The 24,209-nt window shown below is 32.6% G+C and overlaps 1 protein-coding gene across 1 annotated transcript in view; it reads left to right on the forward strand.

Moving 5' to 3' along the window:
• The window catches only part of LOC102803859 (endosomal/lysosomal proton channel TMEM175-like), a 42,099-nt gene extending 19,709 nt beyond the window's left edge, over window positions 1–22,390 (forward strand). The window contains exons 9-21 of the mRNA XM_085493507.1: window positions 182–260; window positions 902–988; window positions 2,068–2,122; window positions 4,630–4,742; window positions 6,586–6,620; window positions 7,084–7,128; window positions 7,793–7,855; window positions 9,180–9,283; window positions 12,676–12,756; window positions 13,479–13,539; window positions 14,394–14,453; window positions 17,460–17,586; window positions 17,711–22,390. Coding sequence (XP_085349633.1) covers window positions 182–260; window positions 902–988; window positions 2,068–2,122; window positions 4,630–4,742; window positions 6,586–6,620; window positions 7,084–7,128; window positions 7,793–7,855; window positions 9,180–9,283; window positions 12,676–12,756; window positions 13,479–13,539; window positions 14,394–14,453; window positions 17,460–17,586; window positions 17,711–17,751 — 951 coding nt within the window. The 3' untranslated portion in view covers window positions 17,752–22,390. The remainder of the gene's footprint in view (window positions 1–181; window positions 261–901; window positions 989–2,067; window positions 2,123–4,629; window positions 4,743–6,585; window positions 6,621–7,083; window positions 7,129–7,792; window positions 7,856–9,179; window positions 9,284–12,675; window positions 12,757–13,478; window positions 13,540–14,393; window positions 14,454–17,459; window positions 17,587–17,710) is intronic.
• The last annotated feature ends 1,819 nt before the right edge of the window (window positions 22,391–24,209 follow it).

The raw sequence follows: 24,209 nt of genomic DNA on the forward strand, positions 1-24,209 counted from the left end.
TTGTGATCTGCCTCACATATGTAATGAGATCCCTACCATATGCTATGATCTGCCCACCCTTACATATACAGGGCAAGCTATGTATACTTTAACTATGTTTATGATTCTTGTGGATGACTTGGATTTTCAAAGTAGGCTTTTAATTAAGAAGCTATCAATGAATATTTTTTTGTCTTTTTAGTCATGGGGTTTTCTTATCGCGTTTGCGTTCAGTAATGGAATAGCTGGTTTCTTTGGTGCAGCTTACAAGCAATTAACAGGCAAGTTATTTATTCCAGTTTATCTTATAGCTGAAACTTTTATGATTTCTGAGTTATATTTATTTAGTTATATTCCATATTTAAGCTGTATTGTTTTATAACTACTTTTGGGAAGGGAGGGGGTACAGCAGTTTCACTGTGCTTTTTATGAAATTTATATTTTCTCAGGTTGACTCACAGACTGTCACATCTATCACATTTTCTACACTAAACTATCACATTTTCTTTATCAAACTATCACATTTTCCTCACCAAACTATCACATTTTCCTCATCCAACTATTGCAGTCCGAAAATGGGGACTTATGTTTTGACCTCTGTGCGTGCGTGCTTCCGTGGGTGCGTGCATGCATGCGTCCGGACCTGTATCTTTAAAATGCCTGTACCAATCACAATCAAACTTCACACATACATCATACATGACATTATACATATGCACATCAATTTGTTTCACGATCTGATTCAGAATGGCCGAATGGCAGCCATTTTTGTACTGAAAAATCATCAAAATTATTAAGCATTTCTTGGCTGTTTACAGATGGATATTGTTTAAACTTGGTATATACATTGGACGTTATAGGACCTTGTTAATTTTGTCTTAACCTTTTTAATTCATTTTAATGTATGGTTTATTGAGTGCAGCTAATGAAGAAGATCATCATGGCACATGCTGTAAATATATGACACACAAAATACTGGGAGAAAAGCTGATTAAAAACAGAGTGGAAGGTACAAGCATTTATAGGATGTTAATTAACTCATTAATATGATCTACATAAATCTGTAGTTCAGAAGCTATCTGCATGTATCTCTGATCTACATAAATCTGTAGTTCAGAAGCTATCTGCATGTATCTCATCTAGACACATGATTCATATCAATTTTTGGAGTGATTTTTTTTTTTCTCATCACTCACATTTCCAACTACATGTATGTGCGATTTGTGTGATCATCGGATTTGCCCAGTTTTGCTGAAGTCAGCCATTCATGACATGAACCCATGCACATTAGGAACAGCTTTTCGTACAGTAGTTAAATTGAATGATTTGATTGGATGACAAAAAGCTGGATCCATCAATCAACATTTTGGTAACAACAACAAGCATTTAAAATTTAAGCCAAAAGATTGTGTCATCGTATATCACGTAATAACTTAACTGCCAAAAACATGCAACTTCATGTTCCATCTTCCATGGAAACATGTCAAAATACTAGACTTTGTGTCCTTTATGCCATGGGAATGCATCAGAGCATGTGCCGTGGAGTTTGATTTTGTCCACAGCAAACACAGGTTAATAGTGGAAATTCTGCCAAGGTACAAGTATAATGGTGAGGCAATGCCAAATAAATGAACCCTGGCTTGGCTTGTGTGCTCTCACTCGTAAATGTTGTCTTCCCATCCCAGAATCCCTTTAGAAATGTCTTTTGTATCTAAACTGAATACTGGAAATGATTTCATGAGAATTCACAAACAATACCTAACCAAAAGTTCCTGACCATTGCTGAATTACTGAGCACTCTCATTTTTCAACATGGCTGACATTAAAATGAGTGGCGGAACAATAGAACATCAACAAGACAAAATTGTGATGCGGTCAACGCATGATTAGGTAAATACCCGCTTGTATACAGATTTGGTTTGGGGTTCCCCCTTTTTTTCGAAAAAATTATACACTTTTTCTCAGACTGGTGGAGTATTTATTTTCCAAACCTGGATGAGATACTGAGCTTTTGGTTAGACAAAGAACATATATTAACACATGCAGCTCACTTACTATTGTTTAATTTGTTTGTTATCTAATCCTTAGCTTTCAGTGATGGTGTTTTTTCAATTGTGGGAACATTAATTATACTAGATATATGGTAAGCATTAACTTATTACTTCACTGAACTGAAAAAATAACATAGATTCAAAACCATGTTTTTGTTTGAAAGAAATGTAACTTGGTTTAAAAGGATTGTTTTTATTTTTGTTTGAAATATAGACCTGCATATAAAAAAAATGAACCAGCAAGGAGGGCCAACCTTGTTTTTTTGAAAATGTGGTATTTTGGACATCCTTTGTCATTTTTTTTATTTACGATACTGGCGATATGCACTCTAAATGAGTTTCAATCCAAAAAATCGCACAAATATGAGAAATTGAAATATTACCGTATAAATTATTCAATTGCAAATTTAGAAGTCATTAACTAAATCTGACATCGATTATACAAGATCAGTCAAATTAATTCAAAAACAATTTACCTGGTCACATGACCATTACCATAATCAATTTGATTGCATATATTATGCATGTAGCAATACATGTTCATAACAATTCAATTTGTGATCAGATAAAAGATGATAGATTTAGAGCTATCTTATTTTTAGTCCCCGTTCGGACGGAGTCCGAAAACGGGGACTTATGTTTTGCCCTGTGTGCGTCCGTCCGTGCGTCCGTGCGTCCGTGCGTCCGTGCGTCCGTGATCACCTGTATCTCGAACATGCATGGACCGATTATGTTCAAACTTCACTCATACATCACACATTATATGGGACATATGCACATGCATTTTTTTCATGATCCGATTAACGATAGCCGAATAGCGGCCATTTTAAGGCCGAAAATGCATCAAAATGGCACATTTTCACCATTCCGGACCCGGATCTCAGTTATGCATGGACGGATTTCGTTCAAATTTGGTACATACATTAAACATAATAGGACCTTGATGCACGTCATTTTTTTTTTCGGATCAAGTTCGAAATGGCCGACTGGCGGCCATTTTGTTTTAAAGAATTCAGTTCTGGATCCGTATCAGAGACATGTCTGGATTGATCAAGTTCAAACTTCACACACACAAGGTACATCATGTCACAAATATGTATGTGCATTTGTTTCATGATCCCATTAACGATAGCCAAATGGCGGCCGCTTTAAGGCCGAAAATGCATTGAAATCGCACATTTTCACCATTCCGGACCCAGATCTCAGTTATGCATGGACGGATTTCATTCAAATTTGGTACATACATTAAACATAATAGGACCTTGATGCACGTCATTTTTTTTTCAGATCAAGTTCGAAATGGCCGACTGGCGGCCATTTTGTTTTAAAGAATTCAGTTCTGGATCCGTATCCGAGACATGTCTGGATTGATCAAGTTCAAACTTCACACACACAAGGTACATCATGTCACAAATATGTATGTGCATTTGTTTCATGATCCCATTAACGATAGCCAAATGGCGGCCGCTTTAAGGCCGAAAATGCATTGAAATCGCACATTTTCACCATTCCGGACCCAGATCTCAGTTATGCATGGACGGATTTCATTCAAATTTGGTACATACATTAAACATAATAGGACCTTGATGCACGTCATTTTTTTTTTCAGATCAAGTTCGAAATGGCCGACTGGCGGCCATTTTGTTTTAAAGAATTCAGTTCTGGATCCGTATCCGAGACATGTCTGGATTGATCAAGTTCAAACTTCACACACACATGGTGCATCATGTCACAAATAGATATGTGCATTTGTTTCATGATCCGCTTAGCAATAGCTGAATGATGGCCATTTTAAGGCCGAAAATGCATTAAAATCACATATTTTCACAATTCCAGAACCGGATCTCAGTCATGCATGCATGGATTTTGTTCAGATTTAGTACAATGTGTTGTACATATGCAGGTGCATTTCGGTCATGATCTGCTTTGAATGTATATGTCACTCAAATATGAACGGAACGGGGACGTGTCATTGACAATGACTTGTTGGCTATATTAATTTAAAGGGCGGCAGTCGTCGCGCTGTGCATGTGCAACATTTGTGTTGATAAACATTAATTTTTTCACAATCCAATGTGCTCTTCTAATGGGAATCACAATTATGAGGTTTGACCTGAGTGCAACTAATGTACTACATGTAATTACCGCCAGTGATTCTTTTGATAACTCCAATCATCTAAAATTTTCTAATTAAAAGTCGGTAACGTCTCAGTTTGTACACCTAATTGATCAGCGAAACAGTCAAAGTCGCCATCTTTGTTCATATGAGACCCATATATATTGCGCATGTGTGGCACGACGAATACCGCCCTTTAACTTAGACATGAATAACAGTTTCTCTAATTGCAAAGGGAACTGAGTCATTAACAATGATTTGTTCCCATTAATTTTACTATGTCTGTGGAGGCTTTTATCTGTTTTTGTGTTAACTAAATCGTGAAATAACCAAGTATTAGAAAAAATATGTATTCAACATTTATGCACATGTAGCTAAGTGTTTACAAACTGAAGTGACTGTCTATTTTCTCATTTATTCTCAACTACTTTTTTTTTTTGTGATACCTGAATCTTTAATATAATTGCTTTTTTTTTTTTGAAGTACTGAAATGTTTCCAAGTACAGAACAGAGAACCGCTGCTGAAAGTTTGGCAGATGCAATGTGGAAAGAATCTACTTTGATATTAATATACACAGCAACATTTCTTACTGTAGGTATGTTCTGAACATTTATTGAAAATGATTTAATTTCTCGTATCCTAACTCAGCTTGATTCAAATCTGATGTAGATAATCGTTCTGGTCACTTTTAATTTTGACCATCTATGTAAATCGTGTGTCAATCTGATTCATGTTTATGTAGCTTCTCTCTCTGATGGGATTTGTCAACCAATTAGAGAAAGCTTTATTCGAAAATAACCTGTAATATGCATTCTGATTGGTTTTTAATCCAATGGAAACTGTTATCTGATTGGCTTCTGATCCAATGAGAACTGTTGTCTGATTGGTTTTTAATCCAATGGAAACTGTTATCTGATTGGCTTCTGATCCAATGAGAACTGTTGTCTGATTGGTTTTTGATCCAATGGAAACTGTTATCTGATTGGCTTCTGATCCAATGAAAACTGTTGTCTGATTGGTTTTTGATCCAATGGAAACTGTTATCTGATTGGTTTCTGATCCAATGAGAACTGTTATCTGATTGGCTTCTGATCCAATGAGAACTGTTGTCTGATTGGTTTTTGGTCCAATGGAAACTGTTATCTGATTGGTTTCTGATCCAATGAGAACTGTTATCTGATTGACTTCTGATCCAATGAGAACTGTTGTCTGATTGGTTTTTGATTCAATGGAAACTGTTATCTGATTGATTTTTGATCCAATGGAAACTGTTATCTGATTGGCTTCTGATCCAATGAGAACTGTTATCTGATTGGCTTCTGATCCAATGAGAACTGTTATCTGATTGGCTTCTGATCCAATGAGAACTGTTATTTGATTGGCTTCTGATCCAATGAGAATGTTGTCTGATTGGTTTTTGATCCAATGGAAACTGTTATCTGATTGACTTCTGATCCAATGAGAACTGTTGTCTGATTGGTTTTTGATCCAATGGAAACTGTTATCTGATTGACTTCTGATCCTATGAGAACTGTTGTCCGATTGGTTTTTGATCCAATTGTAACTGTTATCTGATTGACTTCTGATCCAATGAGAAGTGTTATCTGATTGGCTTCTGATCCAATGGAAACTGTTATCTGATTGGCTTCTGATCCAATGAGAACTGTTATCTGATTGGCTTCTGATCCAATGAGAACTGTTATCTGATTGGCTTCTGATCCAATGAGAACTGTTATTTGATTGGCTTCTGATCCAATGAGAATGTTGTCTGATTGGTTTTTGATCCAATGGAAACTGTTATCTGATTGACTTCTGATCCTATGAGAACTGCTGTCCGATTGGTTTTGATCCAATTGTAACTGTTATCTGATTGACTTCTGATCCAATGAGAAGTGTTATCTGATTGGTTTTTGATCCAATGAGAACTGTTATCTGATTGACTTCTGATCCAATGAGAACTGTTGTCTGATTGGTTTTTGATCCAATGGAAACTGTTATCGGATTGACTTCTGATCCAATGAGAATGTTGTCTGATTGGTTTTTGATCCAATGAAAACTGTTATCTGATTGACTTCTGATCCAATGAGAACTGTTGTCTGATTGGTTTTTGATCCAATGGAAACTGTTGTCATTTGGTCAGATGTAGTTAGAAGTAATATAATGTATTCTGGTGGCAGCAACATGGAATAATATATAAAAAAAGAATATTTTCAATAAAAAAAAAACACAGAAAATACATAATGCACTGAGCAGGATTTTGTACATTATTATTGAATACTTGCATTTTTGTGTGAATGTAAATTAATTTACAATGTAATTATATGAATATTTAAAAAAAACAAAAAATAATATTCTTGCCTCTAGAGGGCGCCATGCCATTTTATCCTCACTACTTTATATGAAGTAGTTAATTTGACTGAATTTTTGTTTCTCTTAAGGCATGTTATGGTTTATCCATCATTCTGTTTTCCAGGTAAGATTTCTACTTATTTAATTAACTTAATACATTTTAGAACAATTCATTGGTTTCTTCTTAAATTCATTCACAAACTGATATATGTTTTCATGTAAAAATGTTAGGAAATTCATAAAAACAATCAAATTTGATATTATGCAAGTTGTAAGGACTCACGAATCAGACCCAGAAACAAGACGTTTAGTGCATATAAAATCCTTCAGCGGGTCATTTCATTTTGTCAAGAAGCATTAGATTTGAAATACTGTTAACCTGTTGGTTGTCTTAGATCTATTAATAATATTTGTTATTTTTTTGGATTCAAACAATAAAAAAGATGAGTATGATATCATAATTTAATGTAGATGCAGATGTGTAATTTATGAAATTGTCTGTTTTGGGGGTTTTGTTTCCAAAAGTTTTAAAAGGTGGGATCTATAAGAGACATGCACTTTAAATTTTAAATGTAATTTTATTTTAGTTTGTTTCCAGAGTTCCTCGATTTATGAGTTTCTTCAATAAATGGGTAAGTCTGTTTTCTGATATAAGCGATGGGCAAACTTGTGTATGCAATGTAATTTCCTTGGTCATTATGAAATTGACTTTTGTAAGGCATCATATCTGTTGTCAATTTCTTGTGGCTCTGTAATTTATCGATCATTGAACTTGATTTCGTTTTTAGTTTTGGACACAACTCATGTTCTAACGAACAAATATCTTTTATCAATTTTGTGTGTGTGAAAATGAACAATTGATGTTCACTGCATCAGCTTCGGCAGTCGTGACATGCAAGTGTATATATAACGATTATGCATGATCTATTTCATGAGGTGGTAATGCTGCTTTAATTTACTAATTCAGTTCTAGCTTTGTACTTTATTAAACATGTTATTCAAATTACTTGCATCACTGGCTTAACCTTTTCACCGCCAGTTCCCTCTTCTCAGCCCAAATTCACAAAATAGTCTGCACTTTCCTTCAGAAAACTGGGATAAAAATAAGTAAAAATCGAAAATTGACTTAAATTTTGTCTGTTGGCTCCAAAATTAATTTCTAGAAATTATTAAAGAATATAAGAAAGATTGGAGACAAATTTGGGCAAGTAAGTCTGGTGGTAAAATATGTGAGAGAAAGATGTACATGTAAATATTGTAATATTGTTTCATCATATGTGAATATATTTGTTGCAGAGTCTTCTGTTTATTGGTCTCATGCCGTTTGGATTCCGACTTCTCAAAGTATATTCAATTGATGTAAGTACATGTAATTACCATCTAATAATTTTTCAGACTTTCTACTTGCCTGCATCATTGCCGCGGTTCCCGTGGCGACGTCCAGCTCTCGGGAGGTGGTCGACTACAAACATGAAAGACATTGCTAACTGACGTTCTATAGGGAGGGGGGGGAGAAAAGGAAAATCCCCCGTGCTGTACTCCACCATCTCCACACGTTGGCCGTTGCCAGTGTGCCGTGGTGGTGGTGGTCCTGGTGAGACATCGAGCCACACAGTGCAAATTTTATCATTATATTGTATGACAATTACTTTCTAAAAAGGAAAAATAGGAAATCAAGTAATAGCAATAATAGTTATTAATTCATTATTACTTGGTTAGCAATCTGCTAGTTGCCTTTTATTAACTCTTTAATCTCAGTTTATATTACTCTGTGTCAAATAACCTTACACTATACAATCATCTTGAGTAATGTATATTTCATGTTTGAATTGTCTGAAACCATGAACACATTTCGGCTGAAAGCCTCCCCTCCATGGATATTTATTTATTTGCAAAGACCTGAGGGCACAAGTCCCATTTATAGGCTCCTCGCTCACACATACATCAAAATACAATAAATAACATACCAAAATATACGATAAACTACATATACATTTGAATTTCTTAATTTAACTTTCGAGAATTAAATGATGTACCTTAGATTGAAAATGGCTCAAATAATTATAAATATCAAGTTCTGAACCATTTCGCAATAAACTATGAAATTGTTCATGAATTTCAATGGTGGAGCATATTTAAATATATCAATCGGACAAAATAAACAGGAAAATATGAGCATCAGCAGAGAATGTGGTTACTAGAAATATGTACCGGTATCACACAAGTATGAGAAACCCACACTTAAATGATATTTATTGTGTTTCCAATGCACACAGTTTCCAGTTACATTCAGTAAATGAACGTTCAATGCAAATGCAATTTCCACTGATTCAAAAATGTGTCTCCTGTGAAATTAGGAAGCAGTTCACAGTAGTTAAATGTTTCCAATTCAGAATGTACATTGATGTCAACTTAATGTGTCTGAAAAACTTATGTATCATTATAAATAAATAAATAAATAAATAAATAAATAAATAAATAAATAAATAAATAAATTAATAATTAATTAATTAATTAATTAATTAATTAACTAACTAATTAATTAATGTTAAAAAATAATTATTTAACTTAAACAAACTAATCAAATAATTAATTAATTACTGTTTTGAACTGAAAAAAAATATTAATTATAAAAAAATATTTGGCTGATCAACTAATTTTTATTGAATTATCTTTCATTCAGACTGAATATGAGAAAGAATCTCACGTTATCCAAGTCAACTGTGTAATAATATTCTGTGCTAGTATGAGTCAGTTATTTATGTGGTTGTCAGTCCATTGGAAAAGGTTAGTATTGTTTTATTGTGGTATGTTAATTTTTATTACAACAACATAGTATGTGAAATTAGCAAGCTTCTTGCAAGTGTGCACTATTTTTTTTATTCTTCATTTGGGTGTAGTTCAAAACTAGGGACTGATTGGGATTGACTTCTGTGTGCGCGTCTGTGCAATTGTGCTTCCATGAGTGCATCTGCACCCATATCTTAGACATACTTGGACCGATTACATTCAAAATTCACACATACACATATGTAACATCATACATATGCACATCAATTTGTTTCACAGTCTGATTCAAGATGACTGAATGGTGGCTATTTTTGTGCTGAAGTTTAAACTTGGTACATACATTGGGCATTATGAGAAGTTGATGCACGTCTTTTTGTTTTCGAGATCAGATTCAAAATGGCTGACTAGTGGCCCTTTTTAATGAATGCAGTTCTAGAGCTATATCTCTAACATCCTTTTACTGATTATGTTTAAATTTTATTTGTGCATTATACATCATGTCATAGATATATAGATGTATTCGATTCAAAATGACCAACCGGTGGCCATTTGCTTTTCCAGAGCAATATTTCTCAATATGGACAAGTACTTGTTTGACAATCAGATACAAGATGACTGAATGTCAATCATTTTAATGTTAAAAAATCATCATAATCAAACATCTCTGACATGTTTATGTTCCAACTTCCAACTATATTACTATAAACAAAACTATATATCTTAAATTTGATAACTAACAGGGACTGTGCCATGCATGGCTTGTTTTTGACTCCCATGTGCGAAGCACATAATGGGAGTCTTTGCAGTTAGTGTGTCTGTGTGTGTGTATGTGTGTATGTGTGTCCGACTGTTCCACTGCTATCTCAAGAACCATACATCGGTTTTTGATGAAACTTGGTGCATAGATGCTCTGGGCCAATGCGCAGATTTGATTAGGTTTTGGTAAAAATCCATGCTCGTTAATTACCTAATTTGCATGATAATTAGCTAATTTTTAGCTGTTCTATGACTGTTCCACTGATATCTAAAGAACCACTCATTGGATTTTGATGAAACTTGGTACATAGATGCTCTGAACATATGCGCAGATTTGATTAGTTTTTGGTAAAAATCCATGCATATTAATTACCTAATTTGCATGATAATTAGCTGATTTTTCGCTGTTCCATGATTGTTCCACTGATATCTAAAGAACCACTCATTGGATTTTGATGAAACTTGGTACATAGATGCTCTGAATTTATGCGCAGATTTGATTAGTTTTTGGTAAAAATCCGTGCATATTAATTACCTAATTTGCATGATAATTAGCTGATTTTTAGCTGTTCCATGATTGTTCCACTGATATCTAAACAACCACTCATTGGATTTTGATGAAACTTTGTACATACATGCTCTGAACTAATGCTAGGTTTTGATTAGTTTTTGGTAATAATCTGTGGATACTAATTACCTAATTTGCATTATGATTAGTCAATTTTGGGTTTTTCCACTGATATCTCAAGTACTAATCATCACATTTCAATGAAACTTGGTATGTCATATGACACTGCACAGACCTGATAGTTTTTATGGTAATATCAGTACATATTAATTACCTAATTTGCATAATTAATTAACTTTCAGCATTTGATATAAGTACTAATCATCACATTTCAATGAAACTTGGTACATAGATGTCATACGACACTGTACAGACCTGATAGTTTTTATGGTAATATCAGTACATATTAATTACCTAATTTGCATAATTAATTAATTTTCAGCATTTGATATAAGTAGTGAGCATTACATTTCAATGAAATTTGGTACTTACATACTCAAGGACTATGCAGAGATTGATTGTTTCCGATAAATATTTGTGCATATTAATCACCTAATTTGCATAATTAGTTAATTTTCAGCTTTTCCACGGGTATCTCAAGTACTAATCATTGCATTTCAATGAAACTTGGTACATAGATCCTTTAGGACTATGCAGAGACCTGATTAGCTTTAGGGCAAATAATTGTGCATATTAATTAACTAATTTGCATAATTAATTTTCAGCTTTTCTACTGATATCTAAAGTACTAATCATCACATTTCAATGAATCTAGAATTATGCAGACTCAATTAATTTCCGGTAAATATTTGTGCATATTAATCACCTAATTTGTATAATTAACCAACTTTCACACTGATATCTCAGGTACTAAACATCACATATCAATGAATCTAGAATTATGCAGAGACCCAATTAGTTTTTGATAAATATTTGTGCATATTAATTACCTAATTTGCATAATTAACCAATTTCCAACTTTCACACTGATATCTCAGATACTAATCATCACATATCAATGACTGTTTATACATGGATGCTGTAGGACAATAGACAGACCTGGATAATTTTGGGTTAAAATCTGTACATATTAATTACCTAATTTGCATAATTAACCAATTTTAAGCTTTCACACTGATATCTAAAGTACTAATTATTCCATTTCAATGAAACTTAGTACAAAGATGCTCTAGGACAATGTATAAACCTAATTAGTTTGGGTTAAAAATCTGTTCATATTAATTCCATAATAAGCATAATAATTCATAATTTTTTGGTTCTAATCACATTTCAATTAAACTTGGAAACATAGATTTTCTGTTACATTGCGCAGACCTCATTAGTTTTACACTCAAATCTGTTCATATTAATTTTCTGATTTGCATAATTAGTTTTCAGCTAAGTAATTTCGAATTATATTTAATGTGTCTCCAATGCTCTCGGCACATGGGAGTTCTTCCTAAGCTTTCTTTGATTTAATATTTTTGCCTGGCAGCAATCCCGGATAAGTCTTTCCTGTCCTTCCTGATGTTACTTTTGTGCTAATTGCAAGTGCATGTGTGCAAATCAGTCTTATTAACCCTAATGTCATGTGTTTAGAAGGCAATGCAGACTGTACTCAAATTTAGCTACTGCCGTAAAATCTGTATTAGAAGCCGCATCCTAATAGAAATTGCACCCATTCTTTTTGAACAATTGAGAATCAAACATTCACCATCTCTCATATGTGTAGATGCTCTAATAGAAGCCGCATCCCCTCTGTTGCATTGTACCATTTTAAGTGAAAGCCACAGCTTCAAATACAGATTTTACAGTATACTAAGTGAATAGTTGGCTCCTGTACCCACAACCTCTCTGATGGAAGGCAAACACACTATCTGCAATCTTGGCTAGTTTAATGAAATAAAAATATGAACAACTAAAAAAAAAGCTTTTGTATACATGTACTTGTACGAATACCAGTAATTGATAAATGGTGCGTTTCTTTATTCATTTACAGGGATAAACATTTACTTGTACGAATACCAGTAATTGATAAATGGTGTGTTTCTTTATTCATTTACAGGGATAAACATTTACTTGCTCACCATAAGGGTCTTAATTATGGAATAACTTTATGTAAATTACTTGTGTATCCTATAATAAGGTAAATTATAGCATTATTTATTTATATTTTGTGTATGTTTTATAAAAAAAAATTTTCTGGTTGCTCTGGGTGAGGGTGTATAATGCTACAGCATGTAGCAGTATGCTAGTGATTGTGTGTGTAAGATACTAGTATCTGAGTCAATAGTCTGAAATGATCCAAATTTTTGTACTCGTTTTTATGATTAAATTATTTCTTCATATCTTGAAATTTTGCTTTGTGACATGCAATTGAAAATTTATATATTATTATTGATATCAATGCCTATTTTAAGAGTTGAAATTTGATTTAGCAAGTTTTATTGTAATAACAATTATCGGGATCGAAGTTCTCTACCGCAATGTATTGCATATATGTGTAGCATTTTATTCAATCCACTAATTGTATATATGTACAGTCAAAATATTAATTACATTTAAACTGCCTTAACTGACTATACTGCATGTGCGCTACGTTGTTATAGTGGGAGGGTCGTCACCTGCGCACACGCGGGAATTGAGTCCCAAGCGATGATAAAACACACGCTAAAATGCAAAGGCTCATGGGTAGATTCTTGTTTGTAAACACATGTGCCACATGCGCAGGTGACAACTCCCCATTCATATTGCAAAACTGTTTGTGAACATTTCACCTTTTCACATTGTAATCACATTTGATTCGCTTGTAATCTGCACTTCATCATATAGTATGTATTTGTTACACATTGTATGGATTTATTACAGTGCCATATTGTTTGGGTTTGCATTCTCATCTATCAAAATTACAATAGAATATGTAGCAATAGTAAGTTGTGTTCATATTTCATCTTCCATTTATTTATCAATGAGCAGATTTTAAAGGTAGCAACAGGGGTAAAAATCTGTCAAACTGTCTATGATTCAGTCATTTTCTTGTTACTATAAGAACCTATACCCCGGTACATCATCTGACAGCTTAGGTATATGCGAATGTAAAAGTGCATATGCCATACCAATGTTTGTCCAAGGGATTGCTTGACGTCAAATTTCGCTTTCATTACTATACGACTGTGGCTTCACGTTCACAACCATTTTACCCAATGTACTGCTATTCTAACCCAACGCTTCAATTGTTTGGTTAATCTCTAAAAAGAATGAAAATGGTTAATCATACATACATTAACACCATGACTAAAATTAAGTAAAAAATGACTGAATATAATTTTTTTTTTGTTTTTCATACTTTCAATAATATAACTACAGAAATGCTTCAAACAAAGCATTGTTGATCAAGTGATAGGCTACATAAATATTTCGGCCAACTACAGTTGTTCAGTAGGCCACATGCCGAAGACAGTCCTGGCAAGTGGGATCTGTAAAAAGGCCACCAAAAAATGCATCAGAAATTCTTCAATGCTACATTTTGTTTATCACATGTTATGCCAGATTTGTACATTTCATATATATTCAGGTCATTTTGTCTCAGCACTAGTGTAAATGCATTAATTTTGCTATTTTCGCTGATAAGACAAAAACACAGCAATTCCCTTTAAATTGAAAAGCTTGACTTGTTAAATAAGTATGGTAAAATCTTACATGTATTAAAATGTTCAAATATTGTTTTATTTATTGTTAAGTAATTTACACTAATTGCTAATTAAATTTACTTTGTTTTAACAGATACAGTTGGGTGTATTAGTTATCCATTTTCTCATCAAAATTGTTTATGAAATAATATTTGTAAGTATGATATTTTTCTATTAATCATTTTAAAATTTTATTTTATATTATCTGGCTGTGATTCAAGTATAATAGCATGCAGTGCAATACTTTATACCCAGACAAACAGTCTGAAAAAAACCTTGTGTGTGTGAACAGAATAAACAGGTATTTTTGAAAGCCACTCAAGAATGAATCTTTTTAGCTCCACTGTCATCATAGATGACAGAGTGGAGCTGTTCATATAAGTGATTGTTCTTGAACGTCCTCCTTCAACATATACAGTAATTTTGTTGCATTTCTCCTTCCTCTTGAAAACTACCTATTGATTTGAAACATGGTATGTAGGTACCTTGGGTGGATCTCTGTCAGATTTGTTCATTTTGTGACAATATCTTCAATTCTCTATTTTTGTCATTTTCAAAAAAAAATGCTAATTAAGCTATTTCTTGAAAACTACCAACTCAATTGCTTTTATACATGGTATGTAAATACCTTGGGTGGACCTATGTCAGCTTTGTTCATTTCATGACAATATATTCAATTCTTAATTAAATTTCATTAAAAAAATAATGATATTTGCAGCTATTTCTTGAAAACTACCAACTCAATTGCTTGTATACATGGTATGTAGGTATCTTGGGTGGACCTTTGTCGGCTTTGTTCATTTCATCACAAAATCTTCAATTCTTTATTTTTGTCATTTTCAAAAAAAAATGTTATTTGCAACTTCTGTTTGAAAACTACCAGCTCAATTGATTTGATACATGGTATGTACAACTGCAGGTACCTTTGTCAGCTTTGTTCATTTTATGACAATATTTTCAATTCTTTATTTTTGGCGAAAATTTTTGTAATTTTTTATAAAAAATGCTATTTGCAGCTTCTTATTGAAAACTACCAACTCAAGTTCTTTGATAGTAGGTACCTTGGGTGGACCACTGTAAGATTTGTTCATTTCTTGGCAATATCTTTAATTCTCTATTAAAATATTATGTTTGACTTTGTCTTAAAAATCACCTGTACAATTTTTATTTTTGTATATGTATATATTCCAAGTGGACTAAGAATTGCTAATTTCAATACTATATCTTCAATTTTGGTGATAATTTAGGTTAGCTTATAAATAAAAATGTTTTCAACTTGAAAATTTGGAGCATGTTAATCACATTTGTAGGCACCTGTCAGATTGATGAAAGAAGAAAAAAAAATCTAAAAATTCCAATAGGGGTAAAAATGCATTCAGAGTGAAATACATAAAACCACTATATGTTTGCAATTCCCTAGACATTATTACATGATAACAGAACAGGGGTGAGCATATGCATGAATATTCTGTGAGATAAATGCAGTGCAAATTTACTGATCTCTCGGATTTGTGCCAAAACCTCAACTTTAACTGCAGGTCACTCTTACATTTGTTCATTTGGTCTAAGAAATCTAAATTGTTTTAGCATTTGCATCATTACTTTATTTTACACCCAAATTTTTGTAACTATCCATTTCTTTCTACCTTAACCTTATTTCTTTCTCCCTTTTGATAATCAATGAGTTCATTTCCAAAAGCTACAATAAGGATATTATAACTCGCCTATATTTTCATAGCTCTATTTGAAGCACATCTATAATTCTGTGCATTGATATTATCTTGAAAATGCAAGATGGTTACTGTACTTGCTCTATTAGTGCATGCAATTGCTATTGTAAATATTATTCATATTTTATTGTACCAGCATACCAATGCATATTTGTTAGGATGGTGAATGTCTAATACCATACTTTTTTTTATACATACATATTTTTCTGACAGTTGCATATTTAGTATGTAATTTGTAAAGTAAATGTAATGAGACAGCTCAGTTTGAAGTTGTTGTATACATTGTGAATTGAATCATGCATATCATACACAATAATTACTGCGGACTGTGTTACTATTGTTTTGATCATTTATTCAATGATAAATGTAGTGCAAAATATTTCAGTGAATTCTTCAACAACATAATAAAAATGAGTATAACAGTACATCAGAGCAGTAAAATTGGTGCTTTTACTGATTTTTTTGTGTATACTTGTAGGATAACAATATATTCTACTGACATAAGTCAGTATAAGGATGTAATCGAGATTCCATCTTGATCACATTCTAGGTGTTTCCTGTTAAAGGGCTATGGTTGTCACGCTGCGCCCTGTTCGATATCGGGATTTATAGCTACGTACACAACGTGTGTAAAATACATTGTTTGTTTACATGAAATTCGAACACGCGTTGTACAATTACCATTGCCCTTTAAAGTACTGCTGCAGTGGTATAAGGAATAGGTTTGTTTTTTCGGTTTTGGTTTTTATTTGTAAGGTATCGGCTGCTATCTTTTTGATATGAATATTTTAATATTAATGTGTTCATTATACCTTAGATGGCATTGGCTTCCAAGATCTTGTTTGGGACCAAAGAGTCAAAAAATTTTCCACAACCACTATTTCCCTAACCATGTAACCAATAGCAAATTTTATGACAGGAGAGAATGGAACACTATTGGGGGGCAAGTCTCTTGACTCTCATTCTCAATGAGACCTTGGCGGCCATTTTAAGCTTTGTTGTCCCATTTAGCATATTACTATCAGACCCTAGACAATTCATGCTGTCAAAAATGCTTGATATGGTGCGTAGCTAGGGGTGTGCATGATTGTCAATAAAGTTGCATTCACAGATCACTTCTATGAATATTATTGCATTTAGCATATCTTTTTATTGATTGTTTGAGTAGAGTGCCAAATATTCGCACAGTAATTTTGAAAAACAATGAAGCTGTCAGTTGTATTCAGACCATGAAATATGTCACATAATATTCCCAAGATTAAAATAAAACTTTAAGAATGATTTAAGAGTGCAACTTTAATTGTTACCATCAGTAATCAATATTTATTTACACAAATTTTATAGAATGTAAGTTATATATTAAGTTATATACAGGCTACAAAACTATTCATCAGTTATCGTAATAAATTGTGGAATTATTCCTTTCACAGAAATGTTGTGTAGGGGATATTCAATCAGATAATGAAGACACATCTGAGATAGACGATGAGTTAATGGCACTTGATAGCCTGCCACGGATTGCTTCGAAATCTAAGCGAACAGAAACTTTAAAAGCTGGTAAGCATGACTGAGGCAACAGAGTATCACTAGAGGGCGCTTTAAAAATTGACCCATGCTTTAACATCGCAAAACATGAAAAGACATGAATGAAAATCATGTATAGTATCTTTTTCTGTTTCAGGTGTATTTTTGAACAACTCTACAGATGACACACACATGTGACATTAGGTTTTTCTGATTTCGACTTGACTGCTGTACTTTTAATATTTATTTGGCAAAGCACACTATATGGGAGCCATGCACAAGTTCGTCCATTTTGATAGGCTTGTGTGTATGTCTGTTCTACCAATATTTAAAGATTCATGCAAGTCATTTCAATTTCAGAACTTATCATACTCTTTTTATTACCTAATTTGAGTAAAACTATAACTTATTATTTTGCTATACACTATAGTCATGTGTTCAAATTATGTCGAAATAATTGAATTGTGTTGGATTTGTCACATGGGACTCATATGTCTAATTGCGATGACTGGCATACAATTTTTTGTCTAAAGACATTTTTTTGTCCACTATTTTTCACTAATACAGGGTAGTCTTAGAACAAAAAACATTGTTTTTTTCCTTAATAAAAAATATTAGATGTACTGTATGTGCTGTTATTTTCAATGTATTGAACAATAAATTTACTGATTTCATATGTTTCTAAAGACCTTTAAACCAGTAATGGATTTTCACTAATACAGGGTAATCTTAGAACAAAAACATTTATTAGATGTATGTGCTGTTATTTTAATAATATTGAAAAATAAGTTTACAGATTGCATATATTTCTAAAAACCTTAAAACCAGTAATGGATTTTCACAAATACATTGTTTTGTTTTGTTTTGGGTAAAAATTATCACAGACTGTTTACAGACTGCATGTATTCAAACCACTAATAATGTTTCGCAAATACAGGATAATCTTAGAACAAGAACATGTTTTCTTTTCAATAAAATCAATATGTGCTATTATGTTCATATGAGTATTGAAAAAAAAAATAATTTGGACATTAATTGATTATTTGTACTTGTTCAACTAACTCAAAATCTGTATATTGGGAATTATTCATATTACTTTTTTGAAAGGAATTGATTATGTATTTTCAAATTCAATATAAAAATATCCATATATGATCAACTTTCATCCCTACATACATTTCCTGATGTACTCAGCAAATGTATGCAAACATGTTAATTATGTTTGATCAACTATACTAGAGTAGACAATAATTATTGAACAGATCCTTAAATACGATGCATTATCATAATTACCACATGTGTTCTTTGTGTCATCAAGGGTGTTAGGTTTGAAACCATTTGTGGAGGCTGCAATGTATTTTTTATATTTATTTTACGTGTTAATTTGCATTAATTAATTAGTGTAATTATTGTAAGTATATTGTGATCTACTTTAAACCATGTTAAGTTATTTAGAGTCAAGGAAAACCATGATATATTGTAGCACTGAGCATTTCACTGCGTTTACTAAATATGGAATAGCATGCGTTGCTGAAGAATTTCAAATTAAAATTATTTAAGAAAATTTACAAGTTCAAGTATGCAAAACAAATGACTGTCAAAAATTGATGAAACAATCCACAAACTAACACAACTAACAAGTACACTACACTACACTACATGTCAAATCAGTAAGAGAAAGGTATATGGACCTCATGGTATACATGGTATGTTTTTGTGAAACAAGGCGTCATGACCTTCCTGAAACGATGTGTTCCTGGACACCATTAATTGTGAAATGTTAGTGCAGACAATTTGACTTTTTAAAAATGTTATGTTAATTTCATTATTTGGGAGAGCTTAGAAATCATTCTTGGATATATTATAAATTAAGCAGCCCAATCAATACATTGTTTCTCATCTGATGATAAGTTTGTTATTCATAAGTAACCCAATAGAAAATAAACATTTTCTTCAGCTTTTAGTTTAAAGTATTGAATTGTCATATTATTGCTCAAGGAATGCTTGTTTACATTTGAAAACATTGCATTAAGGGGTGAACTTGAGAAGATTGAGGTTAATGATAGATAGTACACAACGAAAAATTAGTAAGGGAAATTACTCCCTTTGTGATGTTTGTATATTGGGTTTTAATGAAATCAATTGTGACTGAATGCCAGCAATTCATATATAGTTCAATAGTCAATCAAGCAACCTTTTCATTTGTAAGAATCAAAGAGAAACATTAACTTTGAGACAGACTAGCTGAACCATATGTAATCACTACATTCTACCAGAAAAGGCACAACAAATTGTTTTGGAAGAAATGAACAATTTTCTAGTGTAACAGTACAGGCACTGACATTGTTTTTTTTTTGTTTTTTTTGCAATTGATCAATATATTTTAACTTATTAAATTGTTGTGTACTACTATATTATTTGGCAATTTCAACATTATTGTTTTTATTATTATCATTATTTATATATTAATCTTTGTACACTTTGTGGGAGATGCAAGACAAAATAAAGGAAAAAAACTTCATTAGGTTGATGTTACATGAAAAAGAGACTAGAACGTTTTAACATGTAATCTGATAAGTGTGGAATGTATATGTACGATGTAGTTATTTTTTTAATTATTGTTTTTAATTAAGATAATGTCATTGTTATTATTAAATTAGTATTTATTTTCCCATTAATGTATTTTTTTAGCAACTGGAATTTTTATTTATTTGTTTTACTTTGTTTTAACTATAAATAGCCGTTTTTTACCTTGCCCGTACCATAAAAGATGGAAGGGAAAGGTATATTAAGGGAAAAATTTTGTCCAGCGTTGTCGTCGTTGTTGTTGTTGTCGTCGTCGTCGTTAATAATTGTTATTGTGTGCATAATAACTTTACTAATTCTATTCCAAACTTTATCAAACTTGGTCACCTTATTCATCAGTATAAAGTCTTCCCTGAGTTTGAACAACAGATGTCCTGTATGAAAATATCATGCAAAAATTGAGAAAATCTGATAAAATATTTTGACTGTTTCTACTTGACTGATCACTGGTGATACACATCAAAGGTCACTGATCTCAGTGGAAATATGCATTGTTGTATGTGTTCAATGAAGCAAATGATTTATCTTGTAATAATATCCTTGGTAATGTATCTCAGAATCCCATACTGGGTTTCAAAACCAACTCATGGAGAGATTGCACAGACTGATACACATTTGCAAACCTACCAATAAAATCTTTACAGAAAACAAGATGTCAGAAAATCAATATAAGCACTCCTATGAACTGGGTGCCTAACTTTGATCAAGATCTGAAGCTAATAGAAAATCTGTTTAGTTCAAAGTTATCAAATCAAAAACAATACATAAAAAATACATTAAAAGCAAAACATTTCATCCACATTTTAAAAAGAAAATTATTCTAAAATATATGTATTCTGTATTTGACAAACAGTTCATTCGACAAATGAAAACTCACAGGAATATGTTTCAGCTATTAGAACAGAATGATAGAGTTTTTATAATACAAGTTTAAAAAACACACTTCAAAGATTGCAGTGTTTGAAGATGTAGATTCTCAGGAGGCAACAGTACTGTTGACTTCTCCCTCCACTGGACACCAACTAACTATTTAAGTTGATTTGCATACAAAACAGAGCTTGCAACATGATAGCTATTCATAAAGGGTGTTTTTTTTTACTTTTCATATAATACAGCAGTCACACAATGAGGCAGTTCATATTTGTCTCAGTAAATCATTAATTTTTGACAGACACCTGTACAAAATACTTGGACTAAAGCCAGCTAAAATATTTTATGAATCTATTCACATCTAAATGCAGCACTTTTTTTTTGCAATGAGACATTTGTTTTTATACTAAAATATCTGAATTACTTTGAATAAAGCTGGAAATTATGTCCCTTAAAATAATTAAACAAATAAGGCACCAATGTTTTTGTAAGATATTTACATCTTTTAAGGGCATTCGGTAGACTGATTCCCACTGTTAGTTCAACCCCAAAACTTGTTTGTATTCAAAATTAATTATGACAATGCATATTTATATTGAATCAAACTATGATACAGGGAATTATATTATATAACAAAGGGCAAAGTCACCAGAGTTCAACTATGTTTATTTTTTATCTGAATATTAAAACTGTTTAAATTAATATAATATTGAAAATGAAAGTGTAAATGACTTCCTATCCATATTTCATGTCATGCATGGATGTTTCTTTAGTGACTAAATACTGACCATCCAAGGCTGTAAGGAAATTTAATTTCAGAATGACCACTTTGATTCTTTTGAAATAATGTTCACTGCAGGGTTCCATTTAAGGTTTGATTGACACTTTCAAAATTATTAGGCGGCATTAGACTGCGGTACAAATATATAGAGGTTGTTGCAACGAGAGATTAGACAAACATTGCTGTGTTCATGGCAACTGGATCCAAATCTTTCAAAATTTAATTAATTCCTGCTCATCTCAAATGAAACCCATCCCATGCAATTTTTTTAAAGGTGTTCTATTTCTCAACAAAACAAACTCCAGCAAAACTAACCTTATTGGGGAAGATAATCAACAAATGTTAGTTTCAAAACAATACATATTAGAAATTAGAAAAACGGTCTATAAATAAATAAACTCAATTTAAGTGCATCCATTCTTCTTAAACATTGACAAAAAGTGCTATACATACCCACAGTGCAATACTGTATATAAACCATCACCAACATTGGTGTTTCAAGTCGCACATATTTCGTAATCAGTATTTTTGATCTGTAAATGTATGCATATTCTCTTTCATGTGATATTCTTTGTTTCAATAAATATTCCTTTGGCATAAGCTTTGGGTTACTGTGTTATCTTTGCTAAAAGAAAAAACTGTTACCATGCAAATGTATGTTAATATTGACAGCTGATTACCACCTGTTAAGTCACCTTTGAATACAAAATGCCGTAAAATTGCTAACGGAGTGTATTCAAATGAAACTAGGATACTGGCATGAATAGTTGACTCCAAGGACCCAACATGAAATTCCACTCTTTTCTAATCATCTTTCGGGACAACCAGAATGTAAATGGCCAAGATCTCGTAGTGATCGAGAGAACCGCAGGAATTGTCTAGACCCCCCTCACATAAGTGTCCAATTCTCTCCCATTATAAAGTACTGTTTAAATAACTTTGTTACGTAGGTCAGCATTCTCTACCAGGCAACAGTGACAGGATGGCGCGTGAACCTTGTTACGCAGGATGGCATGGCAGGTCAGAGGAATAGTGGACGCGAAAACAAAGTATTGCACGATTACGCCGGCTATTTGCCCCCTAGTGCTATTGTGTTTCATTATTTTCACCAGATAACTGTCAATGAAAATAAATCAATTGTATTCACATAGACTGAGACGTTTATGCTGATACTAATCAGCTAGTTGGTCAGACTATAAAGAGGAATAATTGAACATCATTCTATATATGTTGTACCATCGTGTAACGTGATGCCGTCAAATCAGTGCGATATGCGTAATGCATTTACTACCCCACCACCCAAGGGTCTGAAGTTTCCAACGTTGATATCACTAATTAATATGATACAATAGATTAGGAATTGTCACGTGATATGATAACATGCGTCGATTGCTATGCTATGATACGATGTTACGTGTCCAAAGTACCAAAGGTTTTAATGGTGGCACTACGATTGGAGATAACGTTATAGTCTGTGTTTAGCAGCAGCTATAAACTATGATGATAATTGATTTAAAATGGGATCAAATGATATGATAATATTGATGTGTGGGTCCAAAGATTCCAATCTTAACCACTAGGATGGTATATGGTTCATCATGTCTTTAAATGATACATATGTCTCAGTAAAAGAGATTCAATTTGTATAGCAGTATGTACTAATATACGTGTTTTCGAATATTCCGGTTTTACATGTTCGCTTAAATTTGTTTTAGATTTTGATAAATGTCATTATCTGGTGGCCATGTTGACCTACCGTCTGAAAATCGGCAAATTCCAACACATTTTGAGAGCTTTCATTCAAATTAGGTACAAATAATTTGCAAATACAAATAATTTGCAGATTCATGTCAATTTTAGTTTATCAAAACTGACAATAAAGTTGTGTTGGTTTCACCAAGTCCCTATAATCATGCTCGGACTCGTACCTTGTTCAATATGCGTATAACACTGCGTCTCGTAGGACAAGTTACGAAGCTAAAAGGAATAAGACCGACATTGCTATTTGGCGGAAAACTCTTCTTCGAACTTATCGTATTTTTGGCATTCTCGCAATTCTTGTGCACCGGTAAATAGTAAGAATATTTCATTATTTCGTTTTGCAACCTATAGAGTTGATAACTTCAATAACTTGTTCGTTGTAAACATAACATCAACTACGTCTCTATAACCACACTGTCCTGCCGACTAATAACATTTCGCTTTGTCAACAATTGTAAACAATGATGTACCGTGACCGCAAAGGCTATCTTTGTGTATTTTCAGGTTTTGTTAGGGTAACCCTTATGTGACCAAGTTAATATAAATTATCAAATTCACTTTCTCAATATAAATTAATAAAAATGTGTCCTTCGGGAAATTATATTTTTCTTAAATAATTTTCTAATAAAGTCATTTTAGCATGTTATTCAACATTTTA

This window comes from Saccoglossus kowalevskii, chromosome 19 (assembly GCF_978046115.1).
Source record: "Saccoglossus kowalevskii chromosome 19, keSacKowa6.1, whole genome shotgun sequence".
Classification (NCBI taxonomy): Eukaryota; Metazoa; Hemichordata; class Enteropneusta; family Harrimaniidae; genus Saccoglossus; species Saccoglossus kowalevskii.